The sequence below is a fragment of the Mirounga leonina genome, unplaced genomic scaffold (genome assembly GCF_011800145.1).
Source record: "Mirounga leonina isolate KUSES-001 unplaced genomic scaffold, KU_Mleo_1.0 Mir_94, whole genome shotgun sequence".
In the NCBI taxonomy this organism is placed as follows: Eukaryota; Metazoa; Chordata; class Mammalia; order Carnivora; family Phocidae; genus Mirounga; species Mirounga leonina.
Genome location: NW_023270855.1, coordinates 27,500,841 through 27,525,165, shown reverse-complemented (window position 1 = coordinate 27,525,165; position 24,325 = coordinate 27,500,841). Strand labels below are relative to the sequence as shown.

The 24,325-nt window shown below is 45.8% G+C and overlaps 1 protein-coding gene across 9 annotated transcripts in view; it reads right to left on the bottom strand.

Annotated features, from left to right (window-relative positions):
• Window positions 1–996: 996 nt before the first annotated feature.
• The window catches only part of ADAMTS9 (ADAM metallopeptidase with thrombospondin type 1 motif 9), a 163,251-nt gene continuing 139,922 nt past the window's right edge, over window positions 997–24,325 (bottom strand). For 6 of the 9 annotated variants that reach the window (XM_034998581.1, XM_034998586.1, XM_034998585.1 and 3 more), the window contains 7 exons: window positions 21,713–21,907; window positions 20,540–20,672; window positions 19,814–19,908; window positions 19,604–19,698; window positions 19,378–19,511; window positions 17,301–17,392; window positions 11,461–12,452 (listed from right to left, as the gene is read on the bottom strand). In XM_034998581.1, the coding sequence (XP_034854472.1) occupies window positions 12,138–12,452; window positions 17,301–17,392; window positions 19,378–19,511; window positions 19,604–19,698; window positions 19,814–19,908; window positions 20,540–20,672; window positions 21,713–21,907 (1,059 nt within the window). In that variant the 3' untranslated portion in view covers window positions 11,461–12,137. Of the gene's footprint in view, window positions 1,138–3,014; window positions 3,110–11,460; window positions 12,453–17,300; window positions 17,393–19,377; window positions 19,512–19,603; window positions 19,699–19,813; window positions 19,909–20,539; window positions 20,673–21,712; window positions 21,908–24,325 lie in introns of those variants that run through there. The other 3 variants (XM_034998587.1, XM_034998583.1, XM_034998589.1) reach the window with 2 other exon arrangements.

Below are 24,325 nucleotides of genomic sequence, written 5' to 3'. Positions count from 1 at the left end.
GACGAGAAGTCATGGCACCAGCCAAGGTGTTTATGCAAAAGGCAATCGTGATGACTAAGAACCGGTTCTGAACTTCTCCAGGTGTGCTGGGAGTGCTGAAGGTCATCCCATCCTGAGCATCCTCTGTCTTGCCACTGATAAACTTGGACACCACTTTAGAACATCTTGGCAAAATGTTGAGAGGATCCCACTTTCTCAGTATCACTCTGTAATGAAGCTGCTTTGGGGTACCCTCCATTTAACTTCAGAGAGCTCCAGGCACCATGAACTGAAGCAAAGTATTAACAACAATAACAAAAAAGAAGAACAGAGTCCAACTCTCTTCCAAAATAGGCATGTCCAAAAATAAGGATAAACAAGCTGGTCTTATTTTTCCAAGTGATTCTGTCCATTGCAAAGTGTCCTTCCATTCCTCCCTTTTATTAAAAATGTTTACATTTCTGAGGCTGATGATCACTTAAATATATACAATATATAGCACCAAGGCAGCAATTTTTTTTTTCCCAGAGATCACATGAAACTGAATAGTTAACATAACTAATAGCTGGAACGATCTGTGACATCACTACGTTACTTATTGGCTGATACTTTCCTAGAAATGCCAAAGTACACTTACACAACTCCTGTAGCACCTTGATGGCAGCTAGGTTGTTTTAAAAAAATGAAGTACAATTTTAAAAAGTAACAATAAAATATTTACAGATAGAAAGTAAACAATAGTGTACCGTGATAATGAAGGATCACTTTTGTCATAGTACTACATATAATGTAGAGTACGTAAAATGCAGTGATCTGACTGCAAGGGACAAAATAATGCAAAAGGCAGTCATAATAGAATCATTTTACGTACAAAAATATTACATCACAATAAATAATTTCAAACATAAATATTAAACTTTACATCATTAGGATATTCCACATATATACACACATATATGTACATATATGTGTATGTACATATATGTATATGTACATATATGTATGTACATATATGTGTGTATATGTATATATGTGCATATGTACACACACACGCACTCATACAAGTCCTCACACACACACACACACACATAAATTTAAGGTGGAGGTATTGCATTACTATCCTTCATCCATCCCATAGTGGTTTCCTCTTCAGAGCACCTGAAAATAAATAAGAAATGTAAACCATCTGTCTCAAATGCCATACATAAGTCAAAAGTAGGTAATCTATACATTTTTACATATAGAATTTTAAAAATGACACTATTTTCTCTAGATTTTAAAAGTGACATAAGTTTGCTATAAGAAACATGAACATTTCCAGGGAGTATAAAAAGAATAAAATAAAAAACTACTAGCCTGAAATCTCTCACGTGAGAAAATGCTCTTCAAATATTGGTACATTTCCTTCTAGTTTTTTTCTAGACATACATGTAAATATTATGCATATACACTCACAGAAATTTTACTACACATAAACACATACAAAACTATTTTACTAGATGTACAATACATATAAAATGGGGCTCTCTAGTGGATACCTGACTTTGCCTGCCTCCATCCCATCTCCTCTTTTCCAATAAACTCCTTCTTCCTCTTCTAAATGAAGCTGTCAATCACCCAACTCCAGGCGGGTACATGATCTCAGTCTCTTGGACATTGTGATTGGTTCAGAAGTGCCCATGTGACCAAAGAGAGCCTGAGTTCTTGTGCAGAATGGATGCTGGAGGTGAGCATTTATCTGGGGCCATGAGCTGCAAAAATGATGTAAGCCTAGGGCTGCCAGGGACCATGGAGTGGGGGAGATGGTCTGCCTGAGAATGAAGCAAGCCTTGCCCTCTGATGGGAGTACGAAAGGGTCTTGATGAGTCCATTTGAGCCTCTGGATCCAGCTATGCCTGAAGCTAGCCCACTGCTTGGATTTCTCAGGTACTTAAGGTGGTAAATTTCCTTTTTTTCCTGTTACCTCTTGCAATGGAAACAATCCTAATTTAAGATCATCATTTTGAATATGGATGTTTAATGCAACGGTGAAATACTGATACATAAATGTCAGGTAGGTACGCCTAGGTCAGGATCTTGAAGAGCCCTACAGGAGAATGGGCTGCTGAAAGCTTGAAATAAGTTGTAGAAGGCTCATCGAATTGGCTGAACTTATCCATTGCAGCTGAAGGCACTGGGACAAGAGAGAGTGACCAATTCAGTCCTCTGCCCAGCAGAGCGAGCACGTGGCAGCATAAGGTAGTTAGACCAGGCACTGTCAAACCTTACCATGCGTGACTCTCTTGCAGATTTGTTAAAATAGAGATTCTGGTTGTAGGTCTAGGGTCAGGCCTGAGAGTTGGCATCCCACAAGGTTCCCAGGTGATGCTGATCACGCTAGCCCTTGGATGACACTGAGTCACAAATGTGTGGAACAGCATATTAATCAAGAGCCCTGGCTTTGGTGGAGAGCACTGATGGGTTCTGCTAAAGGAAACTACTGGGACCTTAAGTGAGCCACTTCGCTCTGTGGGCCTCAGCTTCTATCTGTAAAATGAGGATAACAGCCCCATCTTGTGGCTTTATTGTGAGGATTCAGGGAAATAATGCCTGCAGAGTGCTCAGCACGGTGCCTGACACATAGGGCTCACCGAATGTCATTAATATTACTACTGCAATACTCTTGGGCAGCATCTCAAACATGAATCCATAGGTCACTTGAGTCAGAATTCCCTGTATCAAAAATACAGATGGTTAGATGTGCCAGAGACCTAAGGACCTCTAGAGATGGAATCTGGTAAGTATCTCAAATGAATACCACAGAGGAATCTGACACAGAGAAGCCTAGGGACCTCACATCCCAGCGTGGAGCACAGAGGACCTCAATCACGTGAGGGCAGATGAGCAGGAGAGAAAAAGGTAGAATAGTACTGAATCACTTTCAAGGTGCTTCATACTAACCTGTCTGGGGGCAACTGACCCACCTCCATTTGCTAGTCATGAGTTTACAGAAAGAACAGGAGAGAGAAAGAGAGAGAAATGCGGGACTGACTTACCTTGACTATAAAATTCGAACCTCCAGGCCAGTGCCAGAGGACGGAGTACATTTTCCGCAGTAACCACCGCATTTTCCTACGACTCGGGTACCGTCCTGCAAGGAAATGCCCGCGCTCAGACTACCCGCCTGGCTGGTGTTCCCAGGGCTGCCCCGGCTTTGGGCAAATCTCCCTTGCATGCCCAGGAGGGAAGCCTTCCGAACAGAAGCAGAGCCCAACATCCTCAAGTGGCCTAAAACCGGGGCTGACCAACTAGGCTCTGTGGGCCCCGTGCAGCCTGCCGCCTATTTCTGTACGGCCCATAAATCAAGAAGAGTGTTCACATTTTTAAATGGTTGAGAAGGAGCAAACCAAGAATGCTATTTCCTGACATGTGAAAATGATGGGAATTCAAATTTCGGTATCCATAATAAAGTTTTACTGGAGCACAGCCCCGTTCATTCATTCATTTAATGTCTGTGCCTGTGTTCAGGCTCCCAGAGCAGGATGCGTAGTGGTGACAGTTCTCATTTTGCTTTAACACTGCTGCTCAGCACATTGTAAATCACGGTAACACCAGTGCACCTTGGCGGTGTTGGGAATGCTGTGCGGATTGCCCTATCGTAACATTTTGCTTTATTTTATTACCAGCTACACCATCATGTCAGAACCAGGAAACAAAAGTGACTTCGAGTGTTGCTCTTTTAAGGCACCTTGCTTGGCATAGGAGCTTTTCTTTTATCAAACTGAGGTGGCAAAGCATTGTGTTTCTCATGTCATGACACGACAGCCACACAAGGAGGATGCAGCATACGCCAATGCTGCCAACCTCAGCCTCATCACACAATCCCAACTCACAAGGAAAGCAATGGTCATACATTTTGAAAGTTCACAACTGAAGATCTCACCACCGTGCAATTTCCTCCCCACAATAAGTCATGAAACAGAGTAAAAATAAACAATGAAACTAAGTTTCCAAGTGGCTGATGTGTTAGCCAAGCAGGGAAAACAGCGTATGTACCCCAGTCTTGTTTCATTGAACAGCTGAACAAATGTGTCCAGAGAAAATACACTGTTTTAAGACTATTATCCTTTCGGTAGGAACAGCTGCTTGAGGAGTTAGTGATATTGAAAGCAACATCCATAATCAATTAAAACACAAGGCAAATAATTGTGGGTGGTATTTTTTGACTGATAGGTGGATAGCATTGATATATATATATATATATTTTAAGATTTTTTTTTAAAAGATTTTATTTATTTATTTGAGAGAGAGAGAATGAGAGAGAGAGAGAGAAAGCACATGAGAGGGGGGAGGGTCAGAGGGAGAAGCAGACTCCCCGCTGAGCAGGAAGCCTGATGCGGGACTCCATCCTGGGACTCCAGGATCATGACCTGAGCTGAAGGCAGCTGCTCAACCAACTGAGCCACCCAGGCGCCCTTTTTTTAAGATTTTATTTATTCATGACAGACAGACAGAGAGAGAGAGAGAGGCAGAGGGAGAAGCAGGCTCCCAAGGAGCAGGGAGCCCGATGCGGGACTCGATCCCAGGACCCCGAGATCATGACCTGAGCCGAAGGCAGACGCTTAACCATCTGAGCCACCCAGGCGCCCGATAGCATCGATATTATTCTGTTGTTTATTTGAGGAGGTGATGCCAAGTCTGAAGTGACTCAAGAATTCGCTGCTATGAAGAGTCTGTGTAGAATGAGTTCAGGCAAGAAAATTTCAAAGAGGTTAAGGAAACACTAGTGCCGAATAACTGAAGTGGAATCTACCAAGATGTGTAGACAACTGACAGGTGTAAAAAATATGGAGACGCAGAGAAAGTGTTAGTTGGCCAAATTTACAAAGCTCATAAAAATGTAAGATGTTGGGGCACCTGGGTTGTTCAGTCAGTTAAGCATCTGCCTTCGGTTCAGGTCATGATCTCGGGGTCCTGGGATCGAGCCCTGTGTCGGGCTCTCCGCTCAGCGGGAAGTCTGCTTCTCCCTCCCACTCTACCTCTATGCTCTCTTTCTCTCTCGCGCCTGTGCGCTCACTCACTCTCTCACATAAATAAATAAAATCTTTTAAAAAGTGTAAGATGTTTGAAGCCTATAATTATTCATGTATTATCCCTCAGTAGGCACTCTGTGGAAAATATAAGAATCTATCAGGTGTTACGGAACCAGCAGTATCAAGGATGAACATCTTTTGCTATTGTGAACTTATCCATCACCTGCTGTATAGAAGCTGTACACGTAGGGCACCTGGGTGGCTCAGTTGGTTAAGCGACTGCCTTCAGCTCAAGTCATGATCCTGGAGTCCCTAGATTCACTCCCGCATCGGGCTCCCTGCTCGGCAGGGAGTCTGCTTAGTCCTCTGACCCTATCCCCTCTCAGGTGTTCTCTCTCAAATAAATAAATAAATTCTTAAAAAAAAAAAAAAAAAGAAGCTGTACACCCCGACTCATGCTACCACCCAGCAGTTTGATAACTGAGCCATGATAAAGTTCTACTGTGAACTTTTGAGCTCAGGACTGGGATTAAAATTCTTCTGAATGAGAACTGCTCTCCATCGCTGTCACTGGACACTCACTGGCTTTGGACATTAGCTTTTGCTATGGATTTGACAATATTTCCTAGGGAACTGAACTTAAATTTCAAGGCAAGACTTCTACTTACAGGCACAACTTATACCATGGTGAAGTCATTGTAATGGCAATTAACATTGCTCCAATCATAAGTAATGTTAGGCTGCTTTATGTACTTTCCATTCAACTGAAAGTTAAAACAAGAAGCTACAGCTCATGCCACATAAATTTTTGGCATGATATATTTTCTGAGCCTGAGCTGCCATTCCAGCAGCATCTTTTGGACTTTGATGTAAGTGCAAAGAAAATACCATACTTCAAAATCCATGTAACAAGGCAATTGAGGAGTTTCCATCTTGCCTTCAATAGCAAGTGCTTAATCTGCAATGTAATGACATGCTGAAGGGCGAGTATCGAGAAAAATCTAATAGAATTTTAGAAATGCTTGCCAAGCCATGAATATGCTCAATGAAAATTATATGGTTGTGGACTATATCAGTGTTTGTGTAAAAAAATATTTATAAAGATGAAATCAGAAAATCTCATCTCTGATCAGCATTAATAAACACTTATAACCAATTTTGATAATAGAGAATTAGGCAAAATATTCAGCTAATTAAGCAAAATATTATTCTCTGTGAATATTCCATTCTTCTCATTGGTAAAAATGTATGACAAAAAAATTTGAACTCAATTATTATTTTTAAAATTGAATCAATAAAAATTTTGTGCAAATTTCTTTCCGCTCTTGTCATATAAATACATATATAATATTATTGATTTTGCCTCCTGGCTGGCAAAGTCTAAAATGTTTATAAATAAGTATAAATTATTTAGTTTTTCACAGAAGGAGTTTGCTGGCCCCCAGTCTATCCCTTCCTGCCTCTCCAGATTCATCTTGTGACTCTCCAGATACCATCCTTTCCCTCTCTCCCACCCCTGACCTCTGCATTTCTTTGGGTTGTTCTTCTGACATGCCCCTTATAACAGAGGGCCTTTGCACATATGATGCCATTCCCTATAATTGGAACTCTCTTCCGTGTCCCTCTCCCTCTTTGTGCACTGGACCACCCCACCTTTTGACTGTTAAATTCTTCAGAACCCAACCCAGGGGCCACTTCCTCTCAGATACCTTCCTTCCCCAGTTACCTGTCACACAGCATCCTGTAAAACTGGGTAATTCTGTCTTTACATCTGTCTTCCTGCTACAATGTAAGCCCCATGATGGTAAGGCCAATGTATTTTTCAATTCCAAGGTCTCCAGAACCCAACAGTGTGTGGCTCAGAGTGATACTAAATACGCATTTGTTCAATGAATGAATAAATGAGTGAATGAGAGGCTGAAGCTGATGTACACTCTTCTTTTGGACCGGCAATTCAGATTGCTTGGCTAATTTGGTCCCCTAACACTTGACCATGTTTCAAAGAACTCCCTGTCTAATTGTAACAGCATATCTCACTGTGTAAATCTACCATGTCATATTAGCCACCCTTCACCCCTCCATTCCTGCACAATGTTTGCCACCTTAGATGTTTCACATTTTCCACTATTGGGAACAACATTGTGATGAACCTTATTTGTGCCTGCATTTCAGGATATCTTTGGGCTACATTCCCAGAACTGGGTCTAGGGTGTGAAGATCTGCTTCCTCTGGCCAAACTCTGAAAGTCTCTTGCAAATACTGGGTCATCTCATTTAAAAAGAAAGAAAAAAAACTTTGCCAATTTAACAAATAAAGAGAACAAAATAGTTTCTCTTTGAAAAATTTGCTTGCCTTTGATTATGAGTGATGCTGAGGTGGAAAACTGATTTCTAAGACCCTAACTGGTCCTGCGTTTAGGGGCTCATATTAATTCTGGAGCTAGTCTGACACCACCAACTGAATCTGATGCCAGACCAGCCTTCTAGCTAGCTCCAGCCTTCTACCTTCTAGAAGGTTCTAGCTAGGAACCTTCTCCACAGACTGGTCTGCAGGCCTGGAGAATGCTGATGCGCTGGAATGTCTTCTGTCTCAACCAAGCTCATGCTTTATCCACACTCTCTCCTGACCCAGCAGTGGAGAGAACCAGGGTCAGACTGCCTGGGGCTGGTACTGCATTTTTAAATAACCTCTCTAAGTCTCGGTTTCCTGGTGCATCTGCAAAATGGGGATAATATCGGTCTCCCCTCAAAGGTGTGCTGTAAATGCAAAGATGTATATAAAGTACTTAGCAGACTACTTGGCCAAATGAACGTGCTCAAAAAATATTAGCTATTATTATCATAAAAGTAGTTTTTATGTGTGAATCTCCATTATAGCCTGTTCTCATGGAGATGAGGAAAAGTCTGGGTAGTTATAAAGTTGCTGATAATGGCTTTGCAACGTTCATGCTATTTTACTAATTGGGACTCTGTTAATTTGATTTAGATAAAGTCTGAGCTAAAACTTATCATTTTTACTACAGAGTACAAAGAAAAAAAATACTAAGAAAATGATTAGCATAAACATGATTGTTATGGAAACAGTGCCTATTTTAGAGAAAAAGGTATATTTTCCAGCATCTTAGAAGTACCCGCTCACATACAATGAAACACTAATTATAAATCATTTTTATTTCTTCATTAGAGCAAGCCCTCTAAAAATCTCTTTCAAATGAATATTTTGTTAGCTTAGTTTGAGCTATTACATATAATTAAAACGAGTGACTCTCTGTTCCATTATGAATAGTTTATATTTCATACCTCTCACTATTTTTTTCGGTTTTCTCAGTCAATATGACTAGGGAAAGTAGGCTCATGTAATTTAGAAGAGTCAGCACATCTTTGACTGAAGTGTGTTTATTTATATTTCTTTGGAGTGTGCTGATGGTGAACTGCCCATAAAACACAGGAGATTATCCATCTATCTATCTATCTATCTATCTATCTATCTATCTATCATCTATCTATGCATATGAATATGTGTATGTGTGTGTATTTCCCACTATAACCCTAGGCAGTCACATATATGTGAATATATACATTGCCTAACATTTAGAATATATTTAAAACATCGGGAGCCTGGGTGGCTCAGTTGGTTAAGTGTCTGCCTTCGGCTCAGCTCATGATCCTGGAGTCCCGGGATGGAGTCTGACATTGGGCTCCCTGCTCAGGGGGGAGTCTGCTTCTCCCTCTGCCCCTCACCCTGCTCTTGTGCTCTCTCTCACTCTCTCTCTCAAATAAATAAAATCTTAAAAAATATATATATATTTAAACATCAAACTTCTATAGGAATGTATAGAAGAAAAAATGCACATGTATAAAATGTAATTTTTCTCTACTGGCCTATAATATGATTTTTATACTTGTGGATAGTTGATTTTCAAAGTGAGTTGCAGGTTAGAGGCAGTGCATGGGAGATGAATGAGAACTGATTCCGTTCCATGTATACACATGCACCCTGCCCCCCACCCCACCTTTATCTCGTGTTACCTAAACTCCACTGGTTGTAATTGAGCTAAAAGATATAAATTGAGTCCATTTCCTCTCTGACAATAGAGAGTTCATTCATTTTTAATTTCAAAGCAATTCTTCAATCTACAACACTTCTCCCAGCATAAGGAATGTGGTTAGGGCTTAGGGCCAGGCAGCCAAGCCTCAGAAACACAGGCCCCTCACTCCTTGCTGACCCCACAGCTTCCCCAGGCATGCAAAGAAGCAAAGAGATTGGTGGGCACCTCTCTCATGTAGCCGGAAGTGAACCTCCCCTCACTCTGCTCAGCTCTCAAGACTGTTCCAGAACCTCCTCCCAGACAGAGGGTCAGAGAGCAGCTCTGAGAATGGGCGTGTGGAGCTGCACAGGACCTCTGGATGGGGCCAAGGGCACGTTCATGAGTTGAGGGTGCACGGAATGTCACTGGTAGAGGAGTTTGGTATTTCAACATGTTCTCTCCAATCTCACATCTGGGTCATGCTCCCCTGTCTGTCTGTCTGTCCCTCACCCACAAGCAGAGTAGAAACTCACTAGTTCCTGAGCACAGCTGGGGAAGCTAAAGCACCCCTGGTCCAAGGACCCCTGGCCTCATTCCCATTCCCAGCTGGGGTGGGGGTGGGGGCGCAGGGACAGGACCCCCATGGTGCTCAGGGTGCCAGCCAGGTCCAGACTCAGCCCCAGCTCAGGCCACAGTCCCCGGTCCTTCCACTTTTCCATCTCAAGCCGGCCTATTTCCTCCGTCACCTTGGCCAGCTTCTAAAACCTGACTGCAAGCCTCAGGGCAGGGAAGCGTGCTAACATTAAGAGCTAACACCTCAAATGAGCCTGCTGTTTGCCAGGGACGTGCAGCCAGCTTTTGGACCCTATTTCATGTATGCCCTAAAGGAACCCAGCCACGATCCTCATTTTAGGAATGAAGGAACCACGCCCCACCCCACCCCTCAAGAAGTTAAATAACTTGCTCAAGAGCTAGTAAGTGCGGGAGCAGGCAACCCTACTTGAGAGTCTGCGAGCTGAACCTCTGTACTCTGCAACCACTGGAAGCTTTCACTTCAGCACTGGGGGCTGCCTGCTGGTGGCTGGGACCCGGGATCCCTCCCCCAAAGCAACATCGTGTGCCAACCCTCACCCACCTTCTCAAACTCCCTTTCCAGGTTTGATGAGAAAGCTGGGAAAATGGGGTTTAATGCACGTAATGTGCCCAATAAGGGTAGCTATTTCAATTATAAAAGTAGTTATTTTTATTAGTTACAAATAGGAGAAATGTCTTTCCATGACACCTGGGGAGCCCCCAGCGAACCTGACAATGAGACTTATTTTTACCGGTTCTCTTCCTGATGATGAGACAGTGGTTCTGGTGATTCAATTTTATCCTGGATGTGACTAGTTTCCCTACAGTTTTGCTTGGGGAAAACATTTTATTGCCAACCGGGTTTGGAGAACTGTGCCTTTTCCCCTGTAGCTTCCCGCAGAAAAGGGAAGAAAAGTAAGGAGTGATGAGCTGAGGCTGAATCAGAGCAGGGCCATCTGGAGAGGAGAGGATGATGACTAGCCAGGGTCTGAGTGCCACAGAGGAACCAGGCCTCAGTCCCTTGGGGACATGGTGGCAGGTAATGGTGGGAGCAGGACATTATACAGTTTTGCAAACTGTGTTCCATTACACGGAACACTGGTTATTTGGGGGAAATTAAAAGGTCCAACTTTGAAAAGAAGGTTCTGAGGTTGATTTAATAGGTCAGTGGTTCTTAAATGTGGTCCTAGGCCAGGGGCATCAGCACCACCCAGGAAATTGTTGGAAATGTACATTTTTGAGCCCCTCCTGAGGCTGGCTGTGGTTTTCTTTATTCCTTTCAGTGTAAAGGAAAACATTAATGATTTATGAGCAATCAATACGGCCATTTAGTGAATCAGATTTGAGGTGGTTGATTGGCTTAGAGAAAAAAGGGAGTAAGATTTTTTTTTTCATAGACAAATTTAACCCTGGCAGCTAAAAAATAAATGGGCTCGGGAAACTCTCGGATTTCCCCCAGAAGTCACAAGTGGATGTTTCTTCCTGGGGGGAAGCAGCTTGAATTTCTTCTTTATATTCTGATTTTGGTAAGGTTTAGCAAATAAAAATACAGGACACCGAGTTAGATGTAAATTTCAAAGAAATAATTTTTTTAGAATAAATACGTCCCGTGCAATGTTTAAGACAAGCTTACAGTAAAAACAAAAAACAAAAAACTGTTGCCTGTTTATTTCAAATTCCAATTTACCTGGGCATCCTGTATTTGAGCTGGCAACCCTACTTTGGAATGATACCTGCTTCTCCAGTTCTCATCTTCTTTCTCCTCTCCTCCCCACATTTCTGTGTATCAGAAGCAAAGCTCTTTCTGATACACGGGGTGGGGGTCCTGGCTGAAGCAGGACTTGAGACCCTGGGTCATACTCTGGTCAATTTCCCATTTGTCCACGGGTCAGGTTCCTGTCCCAGGTGCTCAGAAGTTCTGAGGGAAGGCTGTTAACAGGCAGCAGTTTCTGCCCTGGCTCTACAAGAGAATTGCCCAGGGAGTTTAAAATTCTACCCCTGCCTCAGGTTCCCATTCAAAGGATCAGGCTGGGGTCGGGGGCACATGCATTTTAAGCTTTCCCAGGTGGTTCTAAGAAAAAGCGCTGAGAAACAGTTGCGTAGACCCATGCGTAGACCCAGGTAGATGATCTACCTGGCGACCTTGTTCAGCGGCAGATCCTGACTGAGAAGCTCTGGGGCCCCCGAAACTGCACTTGCCACGAGCCTCAGGTGATGCTGGTGCTCCGTGTGGACCACACCCTGAGTGGCAAGACTACCGAGCATGAAGAGCTGGTTAGTGTGGGACCCCCGAGGGCTTCTCTAACTCCCCGGAAACATCACCTGGTAAGTTTTTCCTTTCTTCCAGCCTCTTTCATATTTCAAGTTTTCTTAAAACAACCAACAAACATCTTTTTCCTTAAGTTCACAAAAAGAATCTCATGTTGGCTAACTGCAAAGTGTCTGAACCACACCCTCTCTTAGAGGCTTCCTCCTGCTTTCAGGTTCCCGGTTAAGCATCGTCTAATTACTTGGATGGCTCACAGGTTCACAACTCAGGGAAGAATTCACCAGAAGGGAAGCAAGGCTCTTTCTGATACACGCACTTCCACATGCTTCACCTTCCATTCATTTCCTACATTCTCTTCCTGACACTTTGCAGAATGGTTTGAGGACGTGGGAAAGCACATTCGTTCCTCTAGCACCACCACAACAGATGAACACGGAAGGAAGGAAAGAGAAAACAAAACCCATCCGAAGCCACTAGGTAACCTTACCGGGGACTTCTTAATGTCGGAGACAGCGTAATTCCCTTGTGATATCCATCTGGCTGATTCAGTTAAAGAGAGGCCGGTTCCGTAAAGGTTGATGCTAAAACGACCCTGTAATAAATGGCCAAGGAAAGAGGTTTTTAGTCCACGTGATGTCCTAAGCAAAGACCACACAATAAAAGGGACCTTGGAAAGGAAGACATTAATTAATTATGATCGCTACTAATTAATGAGGGTTTTCCTGGAGGGAGGGGGGGAGATCTGGGGTAGGCACTTTACATGCATCATCTCATGCATCCTCGTAAGAGCACTGTGAAGGGTTTCTCTTTACAGATGGGGAAACTGAGGCCCAGCGGAGGTGAGTAACTTCTGCAGGATACAGTGAGGGTCCAACTCACATTTTCCTGACTTCAAAGCCCTTGCTCTCAACCAGCGCCATTTTGCCTCCCTAACACAGCAATCCTGATGTTGCTCACAATTATCGGATTCCTTCAGGAACAAAATGTCACAGTGTAATTTTTCTAACAAGGTCTCGCTGCCAAAGCTTCCTGGGCTACCGCTCCCTGCCGCGCTGAGCGCTCTGCGCACTAAGCACAGCGGGGCGGGACTTCAAAGGAGAGGCGCGTTCTCCGAGATCGCCAGCAGAGGGCGCGCGCGGCCCGCTCTACAGGGCCTGCGGCCGGGCCGCCTCTTCCACGCCCCGGACCCCCGAGCCCAACCCGCTCCGGGGTTCTTTTCAAAGCAGGGGCTCAGGGTTTCCAGGTTTATTTCTAAGGAGCCGCTGCAGCAGAGCTCCTGTCTTGCTTTCCCCCTCTGTCTCTGTCTCGCTTTCAAAACTGACTCCGCACAGCACCTGAAATAGTCTGTTGAGGCTTCCTACCCCCCAAGGAGCAGTTTCAGAATTTAAAATGTTCTGCACCAAAAGGCTCACAGCGAATGCTTCCTCTCTTCCTCTCCGAACCTTACACAATCCCTACTTTGTCAAAGCAGTCTTTAATCAAGCAAGGAGCAGGAGGAGGAGGGCAGTGAGGTGGTGGACACTCCCCGCCAGCCAGAGCTAAATGTAAAAATTCGGCTCTTCCCTCACCCAGGCCCCCCCTCGCCATGAAATCCTGGACAGATTTTTTTTTTTTTTTTTTAGTCTCTCAGAAACTCAGTTTGTCCATCTGTAAAATGGAAGATAATAACTACCTGCCTCGGAGTACTGCAGGGAGGGCTGAGTGAAATTAGCCAAGCAGACGTGGCTGGTACCTAGTAGATGCTCAGAAATACTGGTAGCAGGTGTTCTGTGTTGGTTGTTGACTCCAATAGAACAGTAAGCTTAGTGACGGGAGGGCCTTGGTATTGCTTTATTTTCATCAGTAATAGTTTGTAACACATGACCAAGCACTTGATAGATTCTTAATAAATATTCCATCCTAGCTCGTCCACTCCGACATCTGGGACTAGGTGTACTCTGTAGGTTTCCTCTCCATACCAGTGCCATTCATATTTTCAGAGTTTAGCAGAGTTTAGAAACCCCTTTGAGGCCTTAGATTCCACATCTATAACATGGGGACAGATAAGATTCCAACTCACAGAAGTGATTAGTCTGGTCTAAGTTAGTGGCTCTCGATAGAGGACAATTTTGCCCCCAGATAGTCGCAATTTCTAGAGATATTTTGCTTGTCCTAACTGGCAGGTGTGTGTATGTGTGGGTGTGTTACTAGCCTCAGAGATCTTGCCAAATATCCTGCAATGCACAGCACAGTTCCCACAACAGAGAATGATCCAGCCCAAAACATCAATAGTGCTGAGGTTGAGAAACTCTGGTGTAGAGGATGGATTTTTCCTAGAATCCAGACTCCTCTACTTTCAGTGTGACCTCAGGCGAACGGCTTCACTTTCCTGAGTCCATCTGTAAAATGGGTTAGTAGGGAATTAGAAGCTATAATGCACCTAACTCATAACCTGGCAGAGAGTAGGTGATATCTTAGATACATTTTTGGAAATTATTTTATGATAGTACTCTACAGATGTTAGCAGCTGTTATGTCAAAGAGCCTCAACAGGTGTCCACGACTGCGGCTGGGCTGAAGCACAAAGCCCTCCTTGCCCGGCCTCCCCAGACACAGGCCTCTCCGTGCTGCACCATCCCCTCCCTGTCCCACCGGCCACCTCCTCATCTCTACTGCCTGCCCCGAGGCGGGTGTTCATACCGTTCATAATGTCCAGACCGCATCACTGCCCAGGATCCCTCTTTTCCCACTGACCCCATCCTGCTTTCCAGGCTGACAGTCCCCCCCACCCCCACCTGCACTGCAGGAGAAGGTAGACTGGATTGGCTTCGACCTCAAGGTTCTTGGAAGGTCCAGGCTGCTGACCTGGCTTCTAGCTCAAGAACGCCCCCAGCTGATCGGGGGGTTCGGAACCTGAGCACGTGCCACACGCACGGCTAGGCAGACCTGCTCTCTCAGAGTGAGGGGGTGCACCTCATGATGCACCTCCCAGAACAGGAGGTCTTCCTCCTCATTCTCTTTCCACCTTCCCCAGCACGGGGGACCTCCATTTTCTGCTGATAAGCACCACCTTAAGTTGAGGGCCGCCCAAGGAGTAAAGACTTACTATCCTCTTAGCTCCAGGTGGGACATATTTGTCCCTCATCCTCAGGGGGTAGAGGGCCTGAGAGTGACAGCTACTACCTCCTGTTGCTGATGTGAGAGAGTAAAAGTAATTCAGAGTTATGCGTATGCTAGAGGATCCAGAGAGATTTGCAAAAGATGTGCCTGAGACAAAGAGGTTTTGTTCTTTGTTGGGACAAAAGGGAAGGCTGCAAAGTCTTGTCTGCACGTGGTGTCAGGCGGACACCTTGGCCAGCGTGGGTTTGCACTCAGACACCCTTGGGATCGAATCGGGCCTCTACTGAGCACCAGCTGTGTGGGTTGGGGCAAGCTACCCAACCTCTCGGTGGCTCCATTTTCTCATCTGTAAACGGGGGGCATTCTCACCGGCTGCTGTGGGGATCACATGCTACAGTCTCAGAAATGCTGGGCAAAGTCTACAATCTAGGAAACCCTCTATAAATGTGACCGATACCAGCATCAACCATGATAATGCCGCATCCCCGGTGATCAGAAGAGAAAAACCACATTCTGGCTGTATTTTCAGTTGGGGGCTCTCGGGGGGAGGGGGGGACCCATTCTTATTGCTAAATAAATCCCCAAAGCAACAGCGTGGAGGGGGAGAAGGAAGCAAGGTCGCAAACAGAATGGCCCTCTGCTTTGACTTCTGTGCAATCGTTAGGTCATGGGAGGAACCGTCTGTTCCCAAGCACGTCGCACAAGTTTGCTCCTACAGATCTTTCCCTGGAAAACCGATCTGCAACACTCACGGCTTTCATACCCACGTAGCTGGTGCTCAATCCATGTCTGAGGAATTGAATTCTCAAAGTGCCCAATACGGTTTGAGGAATGGGCTAGGAAAAATATAAATTAGCTTCTCACTAGGCTTTGGGTTTTCTCATTTAGTAACTGCTTCGGGGGCAGGATTTAGCAAATCAATAAGTTCATTTCTCTCCGAACTATTAAAAGAAATTAATGCAGATTACCTTTCATTTACTTAAACTTCCCCAAAGATGCGCACAGAGAAACAAGGAAATCCTCCTGACTTTTGAAAAAGGCAGGACAGGGCTCATCTATTAGCTGTTAAAATGCAACCCATACCAATGGGGTGTTTGAAGTCATCAGCTGCTTTAAGAAACAGCACTTCAAAAGTTTTCAATTCCTGGGTAATAGAGGAGAGGCCCCCTTTTACCATTATGCCCTTTGTTTATTTTCTTTCTCCCTGAGAGCTTCCTTTTCACTTCTCTAAAATGTTTAGCATTGCTTTCTGAAGCTGGGGGCTGAGAAAACACTTCACTAAAAGAAAATTCAGATGTGTTTGTCTTTGGATGGTCTCTGTGGTTGGGCGTAAATCCATCCTGGGGAGACAGTGCCTGGGATTCCAAATGCATCTCCCAGTCCTAGTCCCCAGACTTTTGAAGGCCTGTCGGCAAAGTGGGAAATTCCTGACCCAGAGTTTAGCAACAGCCTTGTGAAGACCGCATGCGAACCAGACCAAGAACGAGGGGCCAAGTTCTCCTGCCCGAGATCACCGATCACCAAGTTTCTTATCGCTTCTCAGGGCAGAAGCTTCTCGCAAAGACTGATGCCTGCTTTGCAAATTTGGCAGTGGGCTGGTTATTATGACAGCACGTTTCAAAGGGCAAGTTAAAGCTTGCCACGCCCGTAAAGAGGCAAGAAAGCATAGAAGTAGAGTCCGGCACGGCCATGGCCGGTCAGCGACTCTGCTGAGGAGGGAATCCAGTAGGCGATGCTAAACTTGCACTTCTGGTCTGAACACGATACGTTTTATACACGTGAAGTAGGGATAAGAATTTTTCTGTATCATGCAACGTTTGGAATTTTTAATGGCTGACCCGGGCGTGTGAGCTCCATTTAGTGACAGAACATCACGGGCTTGAAATCAGGTTACTGGGGTGGGGTGGGGGTGGGGCGGAAGGAGACTATTTACACCTTGGAAACTGGCAAAGGCTACAAAGCAGGGCTTTTTATTTTCTTCAAGAGCCAGTCAGGAAACACAGAGCAGCATGTCACTGTGTAATATTCATCTTATTAACCATCATGATTTGTTTAAGCAATCCCCTGCCATCCGACGTCTCATTTACTTCTGGGCTTTTACCACTTAGTAGGTGCATTTTGATGAATGCAGAAGTTTGCTCTGATCAGTTCCTCGGGAAACACTAGGAATTGCTACACTGGCAGCTCTGAGCATTGCTGAGCCTGTCTCCTGACGCAGGCGGGCACACATGGCCCTCCAGAACAGCTGTTCTAACTGCGTTCCGGGGGGCAGATGCAGCCAAGGGGCCCCTGGGGGCAGGGTGGGCTGTGGGTCCTCGGTCAGGGGAGCCCCCAGCACGTACCTGTGGGCACTTGGCGGCACTGTAGCAGTCCCCAGCTGTGGCAAAAGGGACGGGGTGCCCTTCGCTCGTCCTGGCAAACTGTAAGTCGGTGGCTGTGGGGTTTCGGAGAAAGGGAGAGGAGAGAGAAGGGCAAAAAAGGCACAGAAGGGACAGGTTGGTCCCAGGGAGGCAGAAGGAAGGAGTGTAGCAAGAGAAAGAGTAAGAGGGATTAGGAGAGGGGGAAAAAAAATCCAAAGTATCATTAGTGAGCAAACAGATCCAGATGTGCACTTGCTTTTTCCCCATTATATTTGTAGTTCCAAGAGTCTTGTTCCCTGGGTTTTATCTGCACAGTCTCTTCATGGTATGGAAGCCAAAAGGGGGGTTTAAGATGACTTTGGAACCGGTTCTCATATACATAAATATGTGAGCCACCTCCATTAAATATAGAGTCCTTGGATGGTTGTGGGTCTCCCGAATACCGCCTCCCAGGCTTAAGGATAGGAGGCAGTAAGCCACAAAAGCATTTCCAGCTACTTAGGAGTTATTCCCCGAGGCTTCATCTGTCCTCCCATGGCCTATGCACTACCATTGCCAAAATGTGGAGCAATTAGAACCCACATCTTGAAAGTATTAATGGCAGTTTCTCAAGTTTGGGGCTCACTTGTAGTTTAAAAAAAAAGCCAATAAAAACAATGCTTGTGTTTTTAACCCTCTTTGGAGATCCTGAGAGCAGCCCTACAAATGGGGACCACAGATCAGGAGGAATTCAAGTGCGAATCCCCCAAAAGCTGTCGCTCGTGGAACAGAAGGCAGAAGGCAGCTTTTTACCTTTCACCTAGCCTTTCGGGAACAGCAAAAGGCCTTACTCTTTCTGCAGTTACCCACGCTCCAGGGGGAGGGAAATAGGAGTTCTCTGTCCCGCCGGGAAAGGGGTCCTTGCAGCTTCAGAGCAGAGAAGCCCCGGGTCTTAGCTGCAGCGTTTTCCTGAGCAAGAAACTGCAGACTCTCTGCCTTGAGCCCGCGTCAGGCTGGCTGAAGGCAATAAAAAGTATCTTGGTACAAATCAAGTTTAATCTATCACAAGAAGAAAGCAGTGCAATATTATGGGAGCCATGTTAATGAGGAAAAAATTAATTATTCATGATTTCTGTTTTTCCTCCATTTGAGGGAACATGTTTGGATAGTTTAGCTGTCTTTAACCACGCCTAGGATTAATGTCCCTAAAAAAAATGTGATGTGGCCTGGGGTATGAAATCAGCTCACATGGAGGCTAGTTTAAAAAGGTAAGTCTGGGGATGCCTGGGTGGCTCAGTCGGTTAAGCGTCTGCCTTCGGCTCAGGTCATGATCCCAGGGTCCCGGGATCGAGCCCTGTATCGGGCTCCCTGCTTGGCAGGGAATCTGCTTCTCCCTCCCCCACTCCCCCTGCTTGTGTTCCTTCTCTCTCTCTCTCTCTCTATCAAATAAATAAAATCTTTAAAAATATATGCCAAAAAAAGGTAAGTCTGTATACCAATTTTCTTCCATAAATCAACAATCAGATAAAACTAGGCATATGCCCCTGCACCTGTGTATACTCTTCAAGGGGGGGCCCTGGGGGGGGGGGGGGACGGGTGATTCCACACGAGTCTCTTAGCTTTGAGGTTTGTATCTGCTCTTTCTTCTCCCTTAAAAACTTCTGCTTCCCCACACTGATACCCTGTGCATGGCTAAATCCGGCAACAACTCTAGTTGACCTTCAGTTCTCAGATCCAGTGTCCTGTTTTGGGGGATGCTGCCCTGTCACCCCACAGTGCAGTAGTACCCTTTAGAGGCCTTCACCTCCTCCATTCATTCTCTTACCCCGAGTCTGATGGAGCTCCGCCCTGTGCTAGGCGCTTTCCGGGGACTGCCTGGAAAGCAGGGAACAGAAAGGAGCAAACCCCACCCCCACGCAGCTTGGGCGGGGGTTGCCGTCACTGGACCTCAGGCAGTTCATCTTGCTCCCCTCGGCATCTCAGAGCCTCGTCCCTAGCCAGTGAGCAGGAAGCAGCTTGATGGCTGAATGGAGAGACTCGTGAGCACATTCCCTCCCCTGTGACATTCCACTGGACTTACTGATGATCTGCATTGTCGTCAAGTCTATCCTGATTTTCTGGAAGCTGGAAAACCCAGCTGCCGTGTAGTCCTTCCGACACTGGCAGTCATCCCGTCGGCTCCCGTTGTAGGGACACTCGGTTGGGTTGTGCAACCTGTATTACAGAGAGAATGTTCTGGTAAGGATGGGCAGGTATTTCCAGGGATGTGCAGCTGTCTGTGCTCTTCTGAGCCTGGGCTCTCCTACCTGTGCCCGTACACCTCGGAGAAATTCTCTGAGTCGCCATGGACTAGGGTAATGTACTCTTTGGGGTGGTCTGACTGCATCCCTGCACAGAAGATCTGAAAGACAGACCAGAAATAACCGATGAAGATCAGCTCAGCAATGAGACGATGACACCCTGCGCCATGCACTCCCAAATCATTCTAGAAATAATGACTGACGTCCAACGTTCACCTTCAGGAGCTTTCCTTTGATGAGCAGGACATATTCACCGTCTTCACTGGTACTTTTCAGTCTCTTTACCTCCTTGCAGTTTTGGGGTAACTCACCTAGAAAACACGAAATGCAAAAACGGAGTGTGATGCTCCATGCAGTCCACCAATCGCCTGTGGAGTGAATACCCTGTTCACACTATTTTCTTTTTCTTTTTTTAATTTAATTTAATTTTATTATGTTATGCTAGTCACCATACAATACATCATTAGTTTTTGATGTAGTGACACTATTTTGCTTTTAAAAAGGGGGACAATTTCTTTAAAATAAATTCTTTCCCTTTTTGGGGATAAATGTTTCCTTTATTTTTTCTTTCAGGTTTATGGAGAGGTAACAGACACGTAGCACCCTATGGGTTTAAGGTTGTATCGCATAATGACTTGACCTCCATACACCGTGAATAATTACAATCAGTTTAGTTAACACCCATCATTTCAGAGAGAGACAAAAAAGAAAGACAAAAATGTTTTTTCCCTTTTGATGAGAATTTGTAGGGTCGACTCTCTTGGCAACTTTCAGATGTACCAAAAGCCGTCTTCACTACAGGCATCATGCTGTGCATTACATCCCCAGTCCTTATTTCTCTTATAAATTCTCGATTTCCACAAAGGGTAGGCCAACAGACAAAGAAACCAAGAAACCCTGTTCTCCGTGCTGCAGAAAGATGGCTTCTGCGGGCCGACTTACAGTGATAGATATTGTGACATGTTTTCCTCTCTTCTGGCTTCATATCAGCAGGGCACAGGTGGCTGGGCTGGTCCTCGTTGGTCAAACATTGCACAGATCTGTGTGTCACTCCCACGCCACAGGACACCGAGCACTACAAGGCAGAGCAGAGTCAGGGATGCCGCTCCTGAGCGCGGGCTCTGTGGTGCGCAGCTCACAGCCCGAGACATCACGTCCAGAGTGTCATTTCAGACCCCAGGCTGCTGAACACCAGCAGCCGACGTGTACGGGACACTTACGGTGGGCCCGTCTCTGTGCTAAGCATGATACCCACTTATACATAGATGTGTCTTACATGTGTATTTATATAGACATAGGTATGTGTACATATTATGAGATATATATATATATATTCTCATTTAAGCCTCACAAGAATTCTCTGAGGTAGTACTACCATTATTCTATTTTTACAGAGAGGAAACTAGGGCCCACATGTCAAGAAATTTGTTCAAGGTCATGGTGGAGCAGGCAATCAAACCCTAACCACTTTCAACTGATCCTGTATTTTCACTTCATCGCTTTCCAACACTGAGAACCTAGGAGTCTGGAGCCCGGGGCGGTGGCAAGATTCCAGGGAAGTCCCAATTTAAAATAGTCTCACTTATTGTACCCCTAATGCAATGAAATATTCCTGTTAAAGAGGGGTGAGGATATTATTGACTTCTTGACCAGAAGCAATGACTAACTCTTCTGTCACTCTTACTATGTGACAGAGTTCTAGGAGCTTGTTTTTAAAAGCCTTGTGGTAAAATACAGGTAACTTGACATTTGCTATCATAATCTGAGAGCTGTTGGCATATTAACTCAGTTCTTCTTCACAACCACCCATTTTGCAGATGAGGAAACTGAGACTCAAGAGTGTTGCACTTTGCATTCAACTGGGACGTAGTGGCACTGGGACGCACAGTGAGGCTGTCCGGCTTCGGGGCCCACGCTCTACGCACTGGGGCCATCCTGCCACCCAAGAAGAGAACCCTTCACTTCCCATGAGCCCATTTCAAGACTCTAACTCCCGTGTCTTCCTATCATCTCTGCTGCGAGGAGAATCACTTTGGATGGGTCAGGCGGGGCGTGTTTAAGATGGAGTTGGGGATCCCAGCGCTTTCGGATTTGCTGACCAGGTGGTCTACTTACGCTCCCCCAGTTGCCGACTCTCCAGGTGGCTGAGACGGGGCACTCCCTCAGGTAGCAGGGGTGGACGCTGGGTGGCTGAGTGCCCGGGCAGTTGATGGTGGTTTGGTAGCTGTACTCATAATTCTCCTTCCCGGTGTAAATCTCGCTACAGGAGACGAGCCTTTGTTTGTAGCCCTTTCCACAGGTCACTGAGCACTGGGGAGACAGGGGTTGGAGAAGAGGCTGGAGCGGTGCCTGGGGGGAGCCCACAATAGGCCCCTGACCTCCACTTCCAACGCTGACCCCTGACGGCACTGCAGAAAGCTCTCCCTTTATTAGCTTGTTTATGCATTTCAAGTGGCAGGCCCCAAGCACACAGGAGCCATGCAACCCGAAACCACGCCTTCCAGGATCTAGAGCTTCCACTGTATCTTCTCGGGCCCCCAGGGCAGGTGGGGGCACCTTGGGCCCCTTCTTTGGATTTCAAGGGGAGAAAGGGGGAGGGACTCCAGCTGTCCCTGGTCCCATTTATAGGATCCCCAGTTCCACTGCATGCTTTTCCAAACCTACAATGACCATACCAGAGCTGTGACCATGGGGGGCCGGGGTGGGGGGCGTCACAGCCCACCTGAGTTACGTGTGAAACCCAAGCAGTGAGCCAAGAGGGGACTCCGGGACAGTTTTCCTTTCCGGCTCCATGTGCTTTGCTTTCTCGTCTGCCCTCCACTCAGCGTCCTTCTCTCTTCTCTCTCCCTGCCCGTATATTTTGACTGCAATGTTAGCTTTCTGCTCTACCCTCTCTCTTCCTCTATCTCACCAGATCAGGCAGTCACTTAACCTTTTTACAGTAATTACACAGCATTTAAAAATACGCAAATACAGAAAAGGAGAAAGAAATGCACATCTTACTAGTGTCCAAGATCCTTCCCCTGATGGGACATCTAATTGGTTATTGATACAATTTTCAAGCATGTTCAACCTCCCAAGCTAAGTATTTTATATAATATATTTAAAAACTAACACCAAAGGATAGTGAATTCAGTTTTGATGGTGTTTTTAGACACTGTCATCAAATAACCGGCCATCTCCTGTGAAGGTCTTATGTAAAATTAAGTGAGAGGATCAGGATTCTTGAGACCAAAGGCTGTTTGAGGTAGCCTAGATGAACCCCCAAAGCAGTCCACAGCAAGTGGTGTGTGATGCTTTTTCTGGGGTGAGGGATCCCAGCATCCATCAGGTCTCATGAGCTATTAAAAGTCACCATGTCATTCTTTCCTAACGTCTCCTGAGCTGTTGCTTTAAGCCATGTGGCTTTCCCCCCTTACAACTGCTCATGGAAGAAGATACCCCCTGAAGAGGCCCCGGAGGCAAGGAGGGAGCAGGCCCCGCCAGAGGCACATAGAGCATCCCTGGAAGCGTCCGGCACACATTTTTTCCTTCTTTGGCTGCTGCTGTTTAAATGCCTGAAGAGCCAGCAGACGCCAGCCAGCGGAGGGCCAAGCTAGTCTGGGGTGTTTCATGTGGGGGCAGACTGTCTGTCCAGGCTGGGAGGCAGGAGGGAGTGGGGAACCTCTTACTCTAGACTCTCTATGCCTTGGGGTCACATGCTTGTTTCATCGTGAGCATCTATTTTTTTTTTTTTTAAGATTTTATTTATTTATTTGACAGAGAGAGACACAGCGAGAAAGGGAACACAAGCAGGGGGAGTGGGAGAGGGAGAAGCAGGCTTCCCGCTGAGCAGGGAGCCCGATGCGGGGCTGGATCCCAGGACCTTGAGATCATGACCTGAGCCAAAGGCAGACGCTTAACGACTGAGCCACCCGGGCGCCCCTTTCATGACAGCTGGTTTGGATATTACAGGTCTTTCAGTCTTTGAAAATGTTATGAGATACTTCAGGCCCGAGCAGAGAAAATACATGCATCAGCCAGGGGGGGATTGGTCCTCTCTCTCCATCTGGCCCAGGCTTCCCCACATTCAAGCAGAGCTCAGAGAAAAGCACACAGCTCGCCAGGTAACAGAGGTCCCAGAGAGAAGGCATGGCTTGCTGTGGCTTCTTGCATTTTACCAGAAGCTCTTCTAGAGCGATTTGTGGTCCACTGCCTTTGGCACCATGGTCCTTGCATCCATGTGAGGACCTATCTCCAACCCTCGCAACTTTGCCTGTAAATTTGCAGAGTTTTCAATCCATGATACACTTGAGAATTTGCAGAAATATTGAAGGCTTTTTTTTTTTTTTTAATCTTCTACAAATCTCATCTGTTGGGGGTTAAGACTAAGGTTAAAATAAAGCTCTAGGAGTGACATGACTCGGTCTTATAAACAGATCAAAATTCTTTTAGCATAATAATAACAACACACAAAAGACTGATTAAGATGAAGATGCCAATGTTCACAGTGTGAAAGGTATAGAAACTCCAGAAAGATGAATGACCAAGAACTAAGCCAGAAACCAACTAAGAGGAGGCCTCCAGGAGGCAGAGAGGGACAGAGGCCTGAGGAGGGAGAGAGGCAGAAGGGCAGGCTTCTTCCCTACTGCAAGCCAGGGCGTGGCCTGCTGGGGCAGTGCTGAGAACCAGAAGTTACGGACCATGCCTGACGAGGAACCAGGAGAGGTGAATCGAAGAGAAGAGAGG